Source organism: Anabas testudineus, chromosome 14, assembly GCF_900324465.2.
Source record: "Anabas testudineus chromosome 14, fAnaTes1.2, whole genome shotgun sequence".
Lineage (NCBI taxonomy): Eukaryota > Metazoa > Chordata > Actinopteri > Anabantiformes > Anabantidae > Anabas > Anabas testudineus.
The window spans coordinates 4,222,756-4,236,637 of NC_046623.1; the positions used below are offsets into that span (position 1 = coordinate 4,222,756).

The following is a 13,882-nucleotide window of genomic DNA, read 5'->3' on the forward strand; positions in this document are numbered from 1 at the left end:
AACACTGGGATGTATTCTTCCCCCCTCAAACTCGAAACCTGCCCACGAACCCCTCAATGGCACTTTGTGTGTGAGTTTGTTGGTGCTTGAATGAGTTTGAGGGCACGCGGAGACAAGACTTGGTCCTGTCCTCCGAACAGAGGGCATTGCACAGTATGTCCCTAAAAGGTGAATTCATTGGGTATCCTGAGCAGAGCAGGAAACCCTACCCTGAACGACGAAAAGCGCCTGCCTGGCTCCTGACTTTGTTTTGCTTTCAGCTGACCTGCCCTGCCGCCAGTGCTGCTACTGCTGGGAGGAAACGCTGCTCTCCAAACACTCTCATTTAGGTCAGCCTGTGACACAATGCTGTTAAGTGAGTGTAATCGGCTTCAATTTAAATATTACTAACGTTCTACAAACTGAGCACACCATTATACAATTACTAGTGGTGTAACACTCAAGGGCTCCTGCAATCAGTGCTGCAGTTACAATGACCCAGTGTGTGCTTCAATTGACTGCAGCATTTCGCTGGAAGATGCTGATTGTTTAAAAAAGCAGTCGCTTCTCCCGTTGTTGGATGAAAGCGTCGCGCACAATAGACATTTAAAAAAAGACAAATGAAAATCTAAATTGCACACACTTACTTCCTTCCAAACCCATAATGTGAGACAACCCCCGGGAGTCTGGTGGGAATTTTACGTGTTTGTGTGACCTCGAGTCATCTTCAGTCAGAGATGATGAGCAGGCTGCAGAGGTCTGAACTCCACACCCTCAGATTTAAAAGACTTTTCATACTTGCACTTGTCTTCAGAGCTAACTGTTGTCGACGTGTCACTTGAGGCCATTTCTCAGACACAAATGTTTTCATCTATGTAGTCGTTCTCCCCAGTACACTTTTAAAATGACAAGTGAACTGACATCCGTGGAATTACCCTTTTAAGAGCGAGAGAGACCTCTGCAGGTTTTTGAAAACCTGAAGTGGTTTTCACGTAAATTTTAAGACTCCATTAACTCAATGCACAGCCCAGAACGGCAAATGATTTAATTACTCAAAGTCATCTATGAATCTGTTTGCGTAGCCAAAGCATCCAGCAAAGATAAAAGATACACTGTGTGTGTGTATGAAAACAGTAAAACGATACTGTTTTCTTCTGGGCTTGGTATTGCGACACCAAAATATCTCAGTTACACAATAATTACCCTTATCAGTTGGAGAATGTGTTTAGGTGTTGCGCGAACATTTTTCACACATGTCATTATGGGATTAAAGGAAAACGCACCTGTTTGCAGCAAGCCGATTCCACTGTCTGATACTTCATAATGCCGCTGGATGTCAAGCAGAACACCTGTAAACAAGAGAAGACAGAAAACATAAGCATGGTTTCAGGACTTAATACTAATTAGCGCTCTTTGACTTACTCCTGAATTTATTCTGGCCTTATGATAGTCTTTTGCGGTGCAAGATTATTGTTGGATGTGATGGATAAGCGGTGCTTGGGCTATGATTCACTTAACATCCCTGAGGAGCTATATAACATCCCTGATAAGTGCTCTCTTGGCTGCCATTCAGTGGAAAACTTTAGTAAATGGTTGCAAAGATGTGATAGCAGGGTGTGATACAGAATATGAACAATTTCCAGTGTTAAATCCCTAGAAAAACACTGAAATGAGACCCACACTCCACTATAAGCTCCACAGATGCTCATAATGTATAGGGAGCAGCTCCAGCACAGTGACTGGAGTTGATTTTGGTTTTACCACATGACACTGCAACTGCCTGTCACGCAGACATACAAGATACATGAGAACCATAACATGAGCTACCGTAACCCTCCCAAGAGTAACGGGCAACACATGAGCAGCATAGCATTGTGTTTATTCTACGTTGCTTACATGTAAACCGTGCACCAGAAATCTCATAAACTTTTTAACACGTCGTAAACATCAGAAGATCGAGATGAAAAAGAAGATCAGAGGGTGGTAAATCAAGAGCTGAAGAAATTCCTTTATGGCTAACGTACAATTTTAAGCATCAGTAAACAAGAAGCAACAAGTCTCATGCAATAAATTTGGCTCCTCTTGAGACCACCAGCATGGAAAGGCTAAAAGTCTTCTTTTATTAAAAAGGAAAGAGAAAAGGGAATAATACATCTGTGTGTGCTTGAAATTCTTGCAGTCCAGATGCAATGCGGTGTGCAAGGTAGTGCTATCAGACTCTGTGTGAAGCTGGCAGGCTGGTCCTGCGGGATTGCAACATAGCTTATGAAAATGCAACAGTGGCATGACTAACATTTTAAAAAGCTGGCTGCCTCTGATCTGTCTGCTCCTCGCTTCTGGAGCCCAGCAGACCAGCGAAACCCAGCTTTACCTGACCTCCAGACTAGTGCACCTGAATCTCCGTATATGTCTAATACAACTCATCCATAACATACTTGTCATCTCAGGGATTTGGACTGATTTAAGACCACATCCACGGCATTAGCGTGAGCACGACATGGCTTCTCTGTTTGTCAACAGAGAGACACAACATGTTCGAGAGGCGTGTTGCAGGATGCACTGTGACACACGTCACATTCCTGCAGGCTGAGTCCTGCTCACATTCCCACACTACAGGTTGCATTCTTGCTTAATAAGCCCTGCACTGTGTTCTTTCGCTTTCACAACGGTGTGACTTTTGGTGTGGCTGCTTTTATGTCAGATATAAGTCGCTCAGTTTCAGTGAAACCCGAGGTCCAGGCGCAGTCACCTGCACTATCATTATTGATTTCCCACAACACATACTTGTATATGCTACATCACCACTGAGTTCTCTGGCTGCATTCTTTGTGGCATTTATGCGTCGAAGCCGGCTGTGACTCAGCACAGGTAAATCACATTCCATATCCAGTCAAAGTTGAAATCAGAATCTGCCATTATGTATCGTCTTCCTCCACACACCCTCAGGGGTTTACTTGAAGAGACTTTGAATACAAAAGAAGATGGAGGTTTGCTGAGATGATCTACCACTCAGTCGTCACACACGGACACAAAACACCTTACATTCATCGAGCTGACCCCCCTACAAGGTCTTGGCAGACAGGTTGGCCATGATGGTGAGTTTGCACCCCCGCCACCAAGTCTGTCAAACATTGACAACACTGTTCAACAGTGTGCTGTACAGTGTTCAGAGTGCAACTGCAGCTGTACTTTAATTGGTCTGGAAGTTGTACACACACACACACACACACACATAGATACACTGCCTGCTGGGAGGGGGATTCCCATGCCAGATGGTGGAGCGTCCCTCCTGGACAGTCTGCATTTGTCTGAGCCACACCCATCTACACTTATCACGCAATTATCAGACAATTAAAAAAAGACAGACCGGGCCTATTGTTATTAACTGTAAAAGAACTAAGGTGTGGATGTTAGATTATCTGTAGTCCTGTTGTGGCTACAAGGTTAGATCTATTATGACCATCTGAATTGCCTATGAGGCATTAATGTGATATACGTCGCATCCTCTCTTGCAGCATCAACCTGTGAATGTGTTTCCATTTAAATAGGTGGTGGGAGCCAGATCAAAGCAACAGCGTTATTGTGCTAGAGTCAAGTGCAATGAGCTGTGTAATGAACTGTGCTAATCTGGAAGGGATTACAAAGAGCCAGCAGCGCGATGTTCGTGTAGCAGTGTATCATCAGCTATCATCTCGACTCTTAGTGATGCCTTTTAATGCCTTGCAAGCAAACCCTGTCCTTTAGATTTCTCTCTTCTCTTCATCCTTTTCTTCCTTGCCTCCTCACTTCCCCTTTGCTTCACAGGTTTTAGCAATGTCTCGTTTTTCTCACCCTTGTGTGTGTGTGTGTGTGTGTGTTTTCTTTCTCAGTCAACATGAGATTCATGTTTTTGGACTTTTGGGTAATGTCTCAGTTGCTGGCAGTGCCAAGCTTGGTTGCCATGGCAATGCTGTATAGGCACGCAAACAGATAAAGGTCAAGAGACCACAGAGGAACTCAGCTTTCAAAATCTCTAGACTGTCTCTTTCTAATCCTCATTGCAGCTGGATCCATAGTTTCTGATTGAGTACATTTCTGCAGGTTTGCCTCAATACACTGTGCCTGCTAAGGTGTTTCTAATTTACAAAGGTGATTATACACCTAACATTAGATATACAGTGCCTAGCGTGACAGCAGAGCTACACATCAGGTCACCACTGTCTGCACCTATAACACAGCAGATCCATTTAATGCAATTGAACTATGTTAATCAGTTTTTCAAACCTCGGGCCTCCAGATGTGTGCATCAGAGCATGATGCCAAGCAAGAAACATCACAGGAATGTGGATCTTCCCGACTGCACTCTACAGTAACACGCCACCTACTACTATCCTCATTCAAGGTAAAAGCACTCACGCAGCTGTGTACACTGACAGCTGTCTAGCAGGCCACTCCCTCCCTAATGTGCTGTGCACTCCCTGTTTTTTGCTTGTGAATGCACATCCGCCCATTAATACATTTGTTGATGAATGCATTCTGGGATGTCTCTTAAAGACCTCTTTCATGACTTTATTGTGATGCTGAACTGTACATACTACTGTCAAAACACAGAATTGGGGGCCAGTGTGGAGCAGACACTTATTCCACCCTCTCATAAAGTCAGCCTTTATGACCACTCTTTTCAGTGCCCACTCTTAAGAAGAAATGACTCAGATTGGTGAATACTAACATGCCACAAAATAAACTGCATTTAGAGCGATGATTGGTGGAAGATCATTCTTCGATATGAACAGCACTTTCCTTCAGCCTTTGCTGTTTCTAATCTAAGAACACAAACACACTGTCCACTTTTTGGACAAGCAGCGAGGCTTTAAAGCATCAGAAAACAGTCCCAGTTCTTTTGTTTTGTATTACACTTATGCTCGGATTATGTTACATCAGAGAAAAAGAACAGAACAACCCGACAGTGCGATCCAGTGAAAACATCTAACTTGAGCATACTTCTGCAGGTCCAGCTTCCATGCACTGATGCTGTCGCCTCTGAGACCACCATACGCTACAATTACAAGTGAACATGTACATGTCACCTCATTCAACCATATTTATAAATATATATGCTCATACACACACACACAGAACTCCATCAGCCTGGAGAGGACAGATTTCCTATCAAATTCCCAGCAGAGATGTGTGGATCTCCGGCCCCTCTGATTCTATTTCTGCTCTGAGAAACTAGGCTAAGAGGAAGGAGAGAATAGCAGTGCAATTTAACAGTGATGGGTGTTGGTGAGACATATGGAGGAAGGCAGAGGAGCAAAGAAATAGGTTGTGGCTCCATCAGGTCAGTAACTAGACTGTACAGCTAAGGCATACGTTTCCATTGTTTATATATACAGTATATGTGTGTTCCCCTTTCCCCTGTTTTCACTGTGTGTCAGATTGAGAGGGAGCCAATGGATGGAAGTCATTCATTCTGGCCAGAGTGTGACGGGCAGTGGTGAACCACTCTGCTGATGTGGCCAGATCCTTCCCCTCCATGCCTGCAAATGGGGTGATCCCTTTTCATGTGTCACCCACATCAGTATAAATAGTCTGGGAAAGAAAGAAGCGGAGAAACATAATAACCGAGGAGAAAGTGTGTCTTTTCTGGTTGTTCTTGTAACCAGTTTTTGGATTTCAGTGCGTGAGAGAAAAAAAAAAACTTAGCAGCAGAGTACAGAGGTAGGCCAGGCTGCAGAGCAGCTCAGACTGCAGCGAGAAGAAAGCTGACCACAAATATGCCCGACTGTGGCCGGTGGGCTCCTGACCGACTGCTCTCCTCCCTTGCCATGTGGCCGCAGTGGGAGGGGGAGTGCTTTTTCCATTCCGTTTCCCTTCCCTGACACACAGAAAGGAAACGTGCTCCAGATGTCTGAGAAACAACGTATACATCGGGAGGGCTGCAGAGCTCGTACAAGAGGTGGATTCCCCAAAATCAGCAAGGATTGTGCGCTACTAAGTTCAACTTCTCTGGTGGCTACAAGTCAAACACACAACTTCCCGCAAAACCACCAGTTCTGTGTGACAGAAATACAATAACATGTTGCACAGTCATTGTGCTGACACTAAAATCCATCTAAAAGCTGAAGCATTGATTAAAGGCAGTTTGTGACCATTAGTTGTATTACAAGGTCGTGCAAGAGCAGGAGCACGCATACATGCACAATTAGTAGATTTATATGGTGCCAATCAATTCTATAATACTGAAGGAGGTTGGTTGCGATAATGTGAAGAGTAATATGCAGAAGATTCACAAAATGTTTGTTTAGATGAAAACTTCACAAGGCCCCCAAGCTGCTATGACCACTGATGTAGAGGAGAGAGTCTGATCCGGTCAGTCAAATACATGCAAGCGCACATTCCTGGCAGATTACTGTGGAACAGGAGCAGTGTAATTCTACAGATTAACCTTTACATAAGAAAAATAAAGTTACTGTCACCAGGGTTTGGGTAAGGGATTCCAAAGTTTTACATTTACATACATTTACTCTGTCTATTGTATTTTTAACCTGTTGTGCAGAGATTTTCTTTTTTGCTGATGACTTTGATATGTTCTTTTACATAACAAGACCAAAACTGATTCTGATACTATCCAGCAAGTTTCAAATTGCTATGAAAAGTAGCTTCCAAACCGGAAAGTTCTTTTTACAACGTTGCTCATTCCTGTTTAAATGCCACATCAGTATGGGCTATTCAAATCAGAACTCGTGCCACTGTGTGAGGATCAATATGCTGATAAAACCGCTATGACATTTGAGACAGCTTTCTCTCTAATCTTCTGAGTTTGTGACAGCCAAGCTGGAGCGGAATCAAATTAAAAGGTCTGTAGGTTTGCCAGGCTTACCACTTTGATTAATATGGCGTTTTCTTTTTTTCACTTCATTTGCTTTCACTAATCAAAAGTTTGAATCCAGCTCAAGGGCTGTGGTGCATTAGTCCAGCCAGTACAAGCTAAATATTTGATTGGAGGAGGCGAGGATGCATTGTGAAACATCAAGGAGGCAGAGTAAACCTATGGCTCATCAATAATACAAACAGAGGGTAGCCTGCATGTTCATATGAGATAATGTATTGGAAACAGATGCAGTGAAGCGAAGCATAGGTATTTGAGGTGAGATGAGATTACCAGGGGAGCTCAGTGAGCTGCACTCGTTTAGGAATACTGAACAGCAGTTCAACTTACCCTTGACATGAACATGGAGGAGGTGTTACTCAGGTGGAATTGTGAAAAAGATCAATTTCAACGGGAAAATCTGAGAATAGGAGAGAGGCTCACACCGTGTAATAGAGAAATGATATGGACCTGGTCTCTTTGTTGGTGCAGAGTAGGTGGAAGTGAGGCATAGCTGTCTCATCTTCATACTCAGATGCTGTGGGAGGACTGTGTTGAATGCCGAACTAAAGTCAGTGAATAGCGTCCTGACATAAGTGTTCCGTCTCTCCAGGTGCGACAGAGCTCGGTGCAGCAGTAAGCAAACTGGAGGGGGGGTCAAGTGCTGCTGAACAAGCCTCAAGAAGCACTTCATGATGATGATACGCGTGAGCGCTACGGGTCACTCAGGCAGGACATGGGAGAAATCTTGAGCACCAGAATAACGGTGGTTGATTTGCAGCATGTGGGGACGTCTGGAAGGACATGTAAAGTCTTTACTTATGTTAAAGTGCTTCAAATAACGTGTCAGCATGGCGACATTTGCAACTTTCCCTAAACACACAATACAGATAACAATGGGGATTCAGTATTTCTGCTGATGCACTGACATGAACCAATCAACCAATTTTTAAATGATCATTAACTAAACATTAACATCCCTACACTGCACTTCATTTAATCATGAAAATGTAGGTTTAGGTGAATGTTGGGACAGTTTGTCCGTTTAAATTGCAAAAGACACGAGTAAGGTTTGAGTTCACTTATATTATCACGCTCTGTGTCTGTGTGTGTTTGTGCACAGACAAAGAGCTACCACACAGCCAGTGTCAGCACATGTGAATTTGACAAATCCTGTCGGTAATCCGAGCACTTTTTTACATAACAGTGTGGAGGATTAAAGTCATTATGTAGTGTTTTTTAATGAGATTTCATTTCTCCCCACCACTCCACTTTGTCTTCTAATCTCTCTGCGGTTGTGTGAGGATGTAGGGGAATCCACTACAGGGAGACAGTGAACATCTTGCTGCATAATTATCAGAAATTGCATGTACAGTTGGAGAAGCTTTCTTAGATATGTTTACTTAATGACACCTCTTTACACAAGATATTTTAATTGCTGTAAAATAAAGGAGCATTTTCTAAATATGTCAATATATTCATTTTAATACTTAATATTTTACTTATCTACTTTTAAATAACTGAATTTCTGTGGAAGCTGCCTGACACCTGCTGTAGTTCATCTACTTCACCTGATTTCAGCGACAGCTGCAATGCATAACAATGAACCGACCACGGGCTGTCAAACCGATGTCTAGACATCATTGCGTTTTTGCAAAATGAGAGGGTGCAGACCCCAGGCATCATAAGAAGAGAAGAGAATTGGTTAAGATTCTTATTTTCTGCTCAATTTAACCTTGAAAAGCTGCCGTGTGGCTATCTTCTCTGGATAATCGCAGTGCTTAGGCTCCACAAAATGAAGAATTCGGTGTCCAGCTGTTTCCACATGGCTAAAAATTATGATAGATGTTTTTTTGCTTGTTATTTTATGTCTAAAACAGTAGGTTTGAAGGGGATATTTTAAAAATAACATCTAATAAGTATCTAAATACTCTGGGTGTTGGGAAATTATTTTTAGAATTTAGTTACAATTAAACTGTAATTATGGTTTTTTTTTTATGTTTTGTTCATTTTTTTATTCGTTTTGTTTTTCAGCCCAAACAAAACAAGAAAATAGAAAATAGAAAATGTACCTCCTGTTTCCTCTCTCTAACACAGGTGTGTCTGTCGTGTAATTTAGCATCCATTTTGTTACATGATTGAATGAATTGCGCAGGTCTCTGCCATGTTTGTTCTTTATGTTCCCAATGATGAAACCTGTCATAAATGAGGCTGTTTGTACTCCCCACACATTAATCATGATTCTCTATAGCAGCAGCAATTACTGCATTTGGGCCATAGTTGATGGGACATATCTGTCACTCCTATTCAGCACAGTTGACTGTGTGCTGCTGCACTCTCTATACTCAGGGTGACCTCTCTCCAGCTGTGAGCAATCCCAGCAACACCACTCTCAAAGTGTGTCTCCATTTAACAGGGAAGTCCCTTCTTTCAACTCAATTTCATTCCACATTTGGGGTTGGGGGTGTGTACAGCATTCATTTTTCATCCTCTCATGAATTAGACATGCATCTCATTAGTTCCTTTGCTTTTTCATCAAACACTCTAGGAAACCTAAATATGCTATGCTATTTCTGTACAAACGACCTCAGGTGAGACGCACATATCCAGCCCTTGTAGACACATCTGAGACACGTATCTGTGTGTCTCACAGGGGAACTTGAACTGAATTTAAATTCTCCAGCAATGCGTTTGGACTCACATGGTAAAAGGTATGTGACTTTGTTTCCAAGGCGGAACTTTTATGTCTGATTTCTCAATCGCGATCTTTGACTGTGAGGTGAGTTTGAGTTCTTTTTGGCGTGGGAAAACACACAGAGGCATCCTTTTTGTTCTGCTTTAACTTCCTCCACATACCAGGCCTGTTTCATTAAGGAGCAGCCCACATACCTACAACACAGTACACAGCCTTAGGCTTTAACACAAATATCAGTCAGTCATTAAAATATTCTAAGAAATATGCTCATGAACTTTGCTCTGTTCTGCTGTCCAGAGAGTGCCAGTGCAGTAACCCATGACTGCAGTAAGCTGTAGTCTTTTTTTACCACTGAAGAGCTTGTAGAATAATGTAATTAAACACGGACCAGTAAACATTTATGATACTGAGAAATCCTGTAATAATCCACCCTGGGCAGAGAGGTGTAACCAACCATTCGGAAGTACAACAACAAAGTACAATACCAATCATCTAAACGCAGCCTGTCATTGTCTCATATTTGGCTTCTCCCACAGTGAAGGAAGAGGTGCAACACGTAGCTGTGTGGTCATCAATATGTGCTGTGCAAAAATATTAGCCATAATATTAATGAGAGGCTGTGTTTACTGGGAAAATGATGCTCCTGCTACCATATTATAGTCTAAATGTATGCATAAAATACCTGTGCACATATGTTTTGTCCTAGTGGCAGGACAAACATCTTGTTAAGACAAACTCAATGGCACATTCTCATGTGAGTTTAATCCTAAGTGTGAGCCTCCTACAGCAGAGAAGCACACTGTGGCTGTTAGAGCATCTGTGTGCATCCACCTCTGACCCAGGGCATTAACAGAAAAGTCTTTGACGGAGGTTTCCCCACAAACACAGTAATGCATACGCCCAACAGAGTAATGAAAATCCTTCCGCAATCTCATCGAGCTCTGATGCCATGACACATCCACAAATGAAATAATAAAAAAGGGAGCTGATGAAACATGTGAGGGGCCGCACAAACACACAAACACACACAAACACACACACACAAGACCTTATCCAGGGCCTGATTGGTGGATATAAAAGATTACATAATCCGCCTGCTCGGCTCCAGTATTAACTCTATCACATGTAAATGGGGGGAGAGATTAAAATTTCCCCCAGAAAAGATGGCTTCTCAAATATAAACCTGCCGTAAATAAGCACTCTAAATATTATTGTAGCAGCTGTGGGCTCCCAGGAGCCGAGAGCTAATATTACTACTATCTGCAGGTCTGCTTTCACAACCGCTGGGTGTAACTTGTGCTGCAAGCAGGTCAATATTAGATACCAATCCTCTCAAGAACAACTTGTTAATGTGTCAGAGAAAAATCCAATTTCAGCAAATCTCTGGACATTACAGTTTCATCACAAGAAATTCCAAGCTGCTGTTGCTTTGATCAACATTCAGAGTGTGTGTTCATTTGTTTGTGTGTGTGTGTGTGTGTGTGTTTCACAAGGATACAAAATAGATTGCATTGTCTTCTATTTCTATTTCTTCATCACGTGGATTATCGGTCCCAAGCAAAGCACTGGGCTCAAGGGAGAAATCTGAATACGACCTTCATGACACTTTGACACGTTGCTTTGTTTTCTCTTTTTTAAGAAGCTCTCGTGTGCGTGTGTTGAAATGGATGCGAGTGTTTGGGGTGGCTGGAGGAAAGGGAAATGTGTAGTCTGCTGTCTGCCTAAAAGAAGAAAAACAGTTGCGTTCTGCGTGCATGTTTTTGTGCCTGTGATAGTTCTCTGCTAATATTTCATGTGTTAACCATGAAAAAATGAAACGCAGGAAGTGAGGAAAACTATTTTCTCCGATTTGTTATTTGATGAGCGATCAACGCATCCCAAATCTCTCGTCCTCCCTTCCTGCGGTGCCGAAGAGACACGTTTCGGCTCTTTCTTTCAGCTAAACACTCTAATCTTCTTTGATAATGAGACAGGAAAGGGAGTGAGGTCATTTTAGAATGGGGGGAAATGGAGGATGGGTTCTTGTGAAGGGCTGGATAGAGGCCGGGTCTCATGTCGCTGTCACTCCGACACGCACATACCGTGTTTATCACAGGGCTGTAATCTTAAAGCAAACTCTGACGGATACAACACCGAAGAAAACACCACCGCCCCGTTCACACACACACACTGATACGACTCTGATGACAGAATGGAGCTCTGTGATTATCGGGCGACCACTCACCTTCACATGTCAAAGATCAACAGGCAGCTTGAGCGAGCACTGTTTGTCTTTTACAACTTGACTCATCAAGCTGCTGGAAGTGTAAAGATAAGATCATGGTAAGAATGCAAATGATAAAAAAGGCACTGTATGTTGAAACAGACACTGAAACTATTTCCTGATCCTGTTTAAAAAAATGTGATTAAAAACAACGTTGTGTAAACAGGAGGTACACTGATTATTTAGCGTCATTTAGCTTTTTTCTTACAAATTGAGATGATTAAATTTGTGCCGCAATGTTAGTTGCAAATCACAGCAACTGGGTACTAAAGTTTTAAAGTATCTTAAGTTCCTCAGTGCGGGGCATCTTCACTATACACTGATTTTATTGATACCTGGCCCTTTTATCCCACACTGTTTCTTTGCCCCCTCTACATCTACAGCACACAGAGTAAAAATATCCCCTTCAGAATGCAACACATGTAATGGCCTCATAGCTGTGATGAGTGATATAGGATGCAAGGTTGGGCTTATGCCAAAATAACAGCTGTATGTAGGGGAAGAGTCAAAGTGTCACCCCAAAGTGACCGTCAGCACAGCCATAAGACGGCATGTTCATAGCTGAGGGGTCACCGGGTGAAAGCTGCTGCGAGGAAAGTGTGTCTGCCTGATGGCAAAATCTGGAGTGGCCACATGAAAGGGCCTCCACTGGCAGAGGAAGAAGCCCTAATTCTACCGGTTACTATTACAGACGTCGGCTAAATAGGAGCCTAAAGAACACACAGACTGTTTTCTCACAGCAGTGGGAATAGCACACAGGGATATAGACAGTGCCTAGTGGGATATCTGTGGGAAACCAGTCTGGTAAAGTCCACTTGGAATAATATCATGCAACCGGTCTCTGTTTTAGGATCTGTTGAATAGTGGGAATTTTTTGCTGTCAACAGTGCTTTTAGAAAATGTTGAAATTTAATAAAACATGTGCAGAAGCCATGAAGCTGTCTTTCAAAGAGACACGGATTCATACTCTACGGCGCAGCTCGACTAATTCAAAACAGCGTCAGATGGAAAAAGCGCGACAAGAAAGACGCGGCGACCCCATAAAATGAATTACTAGAGGCCTTGCCATCTCTTTAATGCCACTGTTGTTGTTCGGGGACCTTTAATGTGAACGCTATAAAACGGGACAGGGCGAAATAGGGAGAAACAACCAACAGCTAAATAAAAACCCCAAAATGAGTCAAGCATGGCCCACACAGCCTCTAATCCTGACACATTCTGCTGCAACACTTCATGTTACTGAGAAGATCTGTTGTGAAATACCACCAGCGAGAAAATGCATCACAGAGCCACTCTGCATTCGACACCCAGTGACATCATCAACTCTGCGCTCTATCTGATTTATTTCCAAATTGCCCAGACAGACACCTACACCATCTTCACTTCCCCGCGGAACTGAAAGCAGCGCGCTTTCCTGCGCTATGAGCACTTCCATCTGAGGAGCATCTAGTGACGAAACGCAGGAAAACATCCAGAGCATGAAAACTAGCACCAGCATTACAGTTATTACTTTTAAGTGGAAATGCTAATGCGTGAGGAATGCTCAGATCTATGTGGACAGTGATAATGTGACACCACAAGGGAAGTAGACAACGCTGACAGGAATTAATCTGCATAGCCTGTCAGACTGGATAGATTGCTCCATCTTTTTAAAGGTGTAACATAGAGCAGGCCTTTAAGAGGATTATTACCACAAAGTCATGCATGCCTTCGGCATATGTGAAAAGTTCATACGCAAGGATCTTGCACTTGTTCAATGGGACGTGACCCTGGTTGTGCAGTGTTCTTAGAATAACATCTTGACTGGGACAACTCGGTGTTAATCTACAGCTCTGCAACATTTCTGTTCAGAGCAGATTAGGCTGCAGTCAGGACCCCACAAATTGTTCTTTTGCTGGCTGAGAAGTGGATGTCTCCGGGTGCACACAGGGGGGTGGCTGGGGCTAACACAGATGATCAGGGTTTACTTACTTATCAAGCAAATAATTTTAAGTGCTGAGTGTCTGCCTCACAGATCCTCAAATTCTCTGAAAAAAAAAAAAAACATTTAATCCCCTCTTTATGATAAGCTGTCGAGGAGCTTGGACTGTCTGCT

General features: G+C 42.8%; 1 protein-coding gene and 1 long non-coding RNA gene across 3 annotated transcripts in view; one reads left to right on the top strand and one right to left on the bottom strand.

Annotated features, from left to right (window-relative positions):
• spns2 (spinster homolog 2 (Drosophila)) overlaps positions 1-13,882 on the bottom strand; it is a 54,988-nt gene that overhangs the window by 36,583 nt on the left and 4,523 nt on the right. For both annotated transcript variants that reach the window (XM_026370268.1, XM_026370269.1), the window contains exon 2: positions 1,263-1,328. In XM_026370268.1, the coding sequence (XP_026226053.1) occupies positions 1,263-1,328 (66 nt within the window). The remainder of the gene's footprint in view (positions 1-1,262; positions 1,329-13,882) is intronic.
• LOC113169111 lies at positions 2,475-5,331 on the top strand. The gene is made up of 3 exons (XR_003299542.1): positions 2,475-2,847; positions 2,926-3,074; positions 4,256-5,331. It is a non-coding gene; the product is annotated as an uncharacterized LOC113169111 (long non-coding RNA).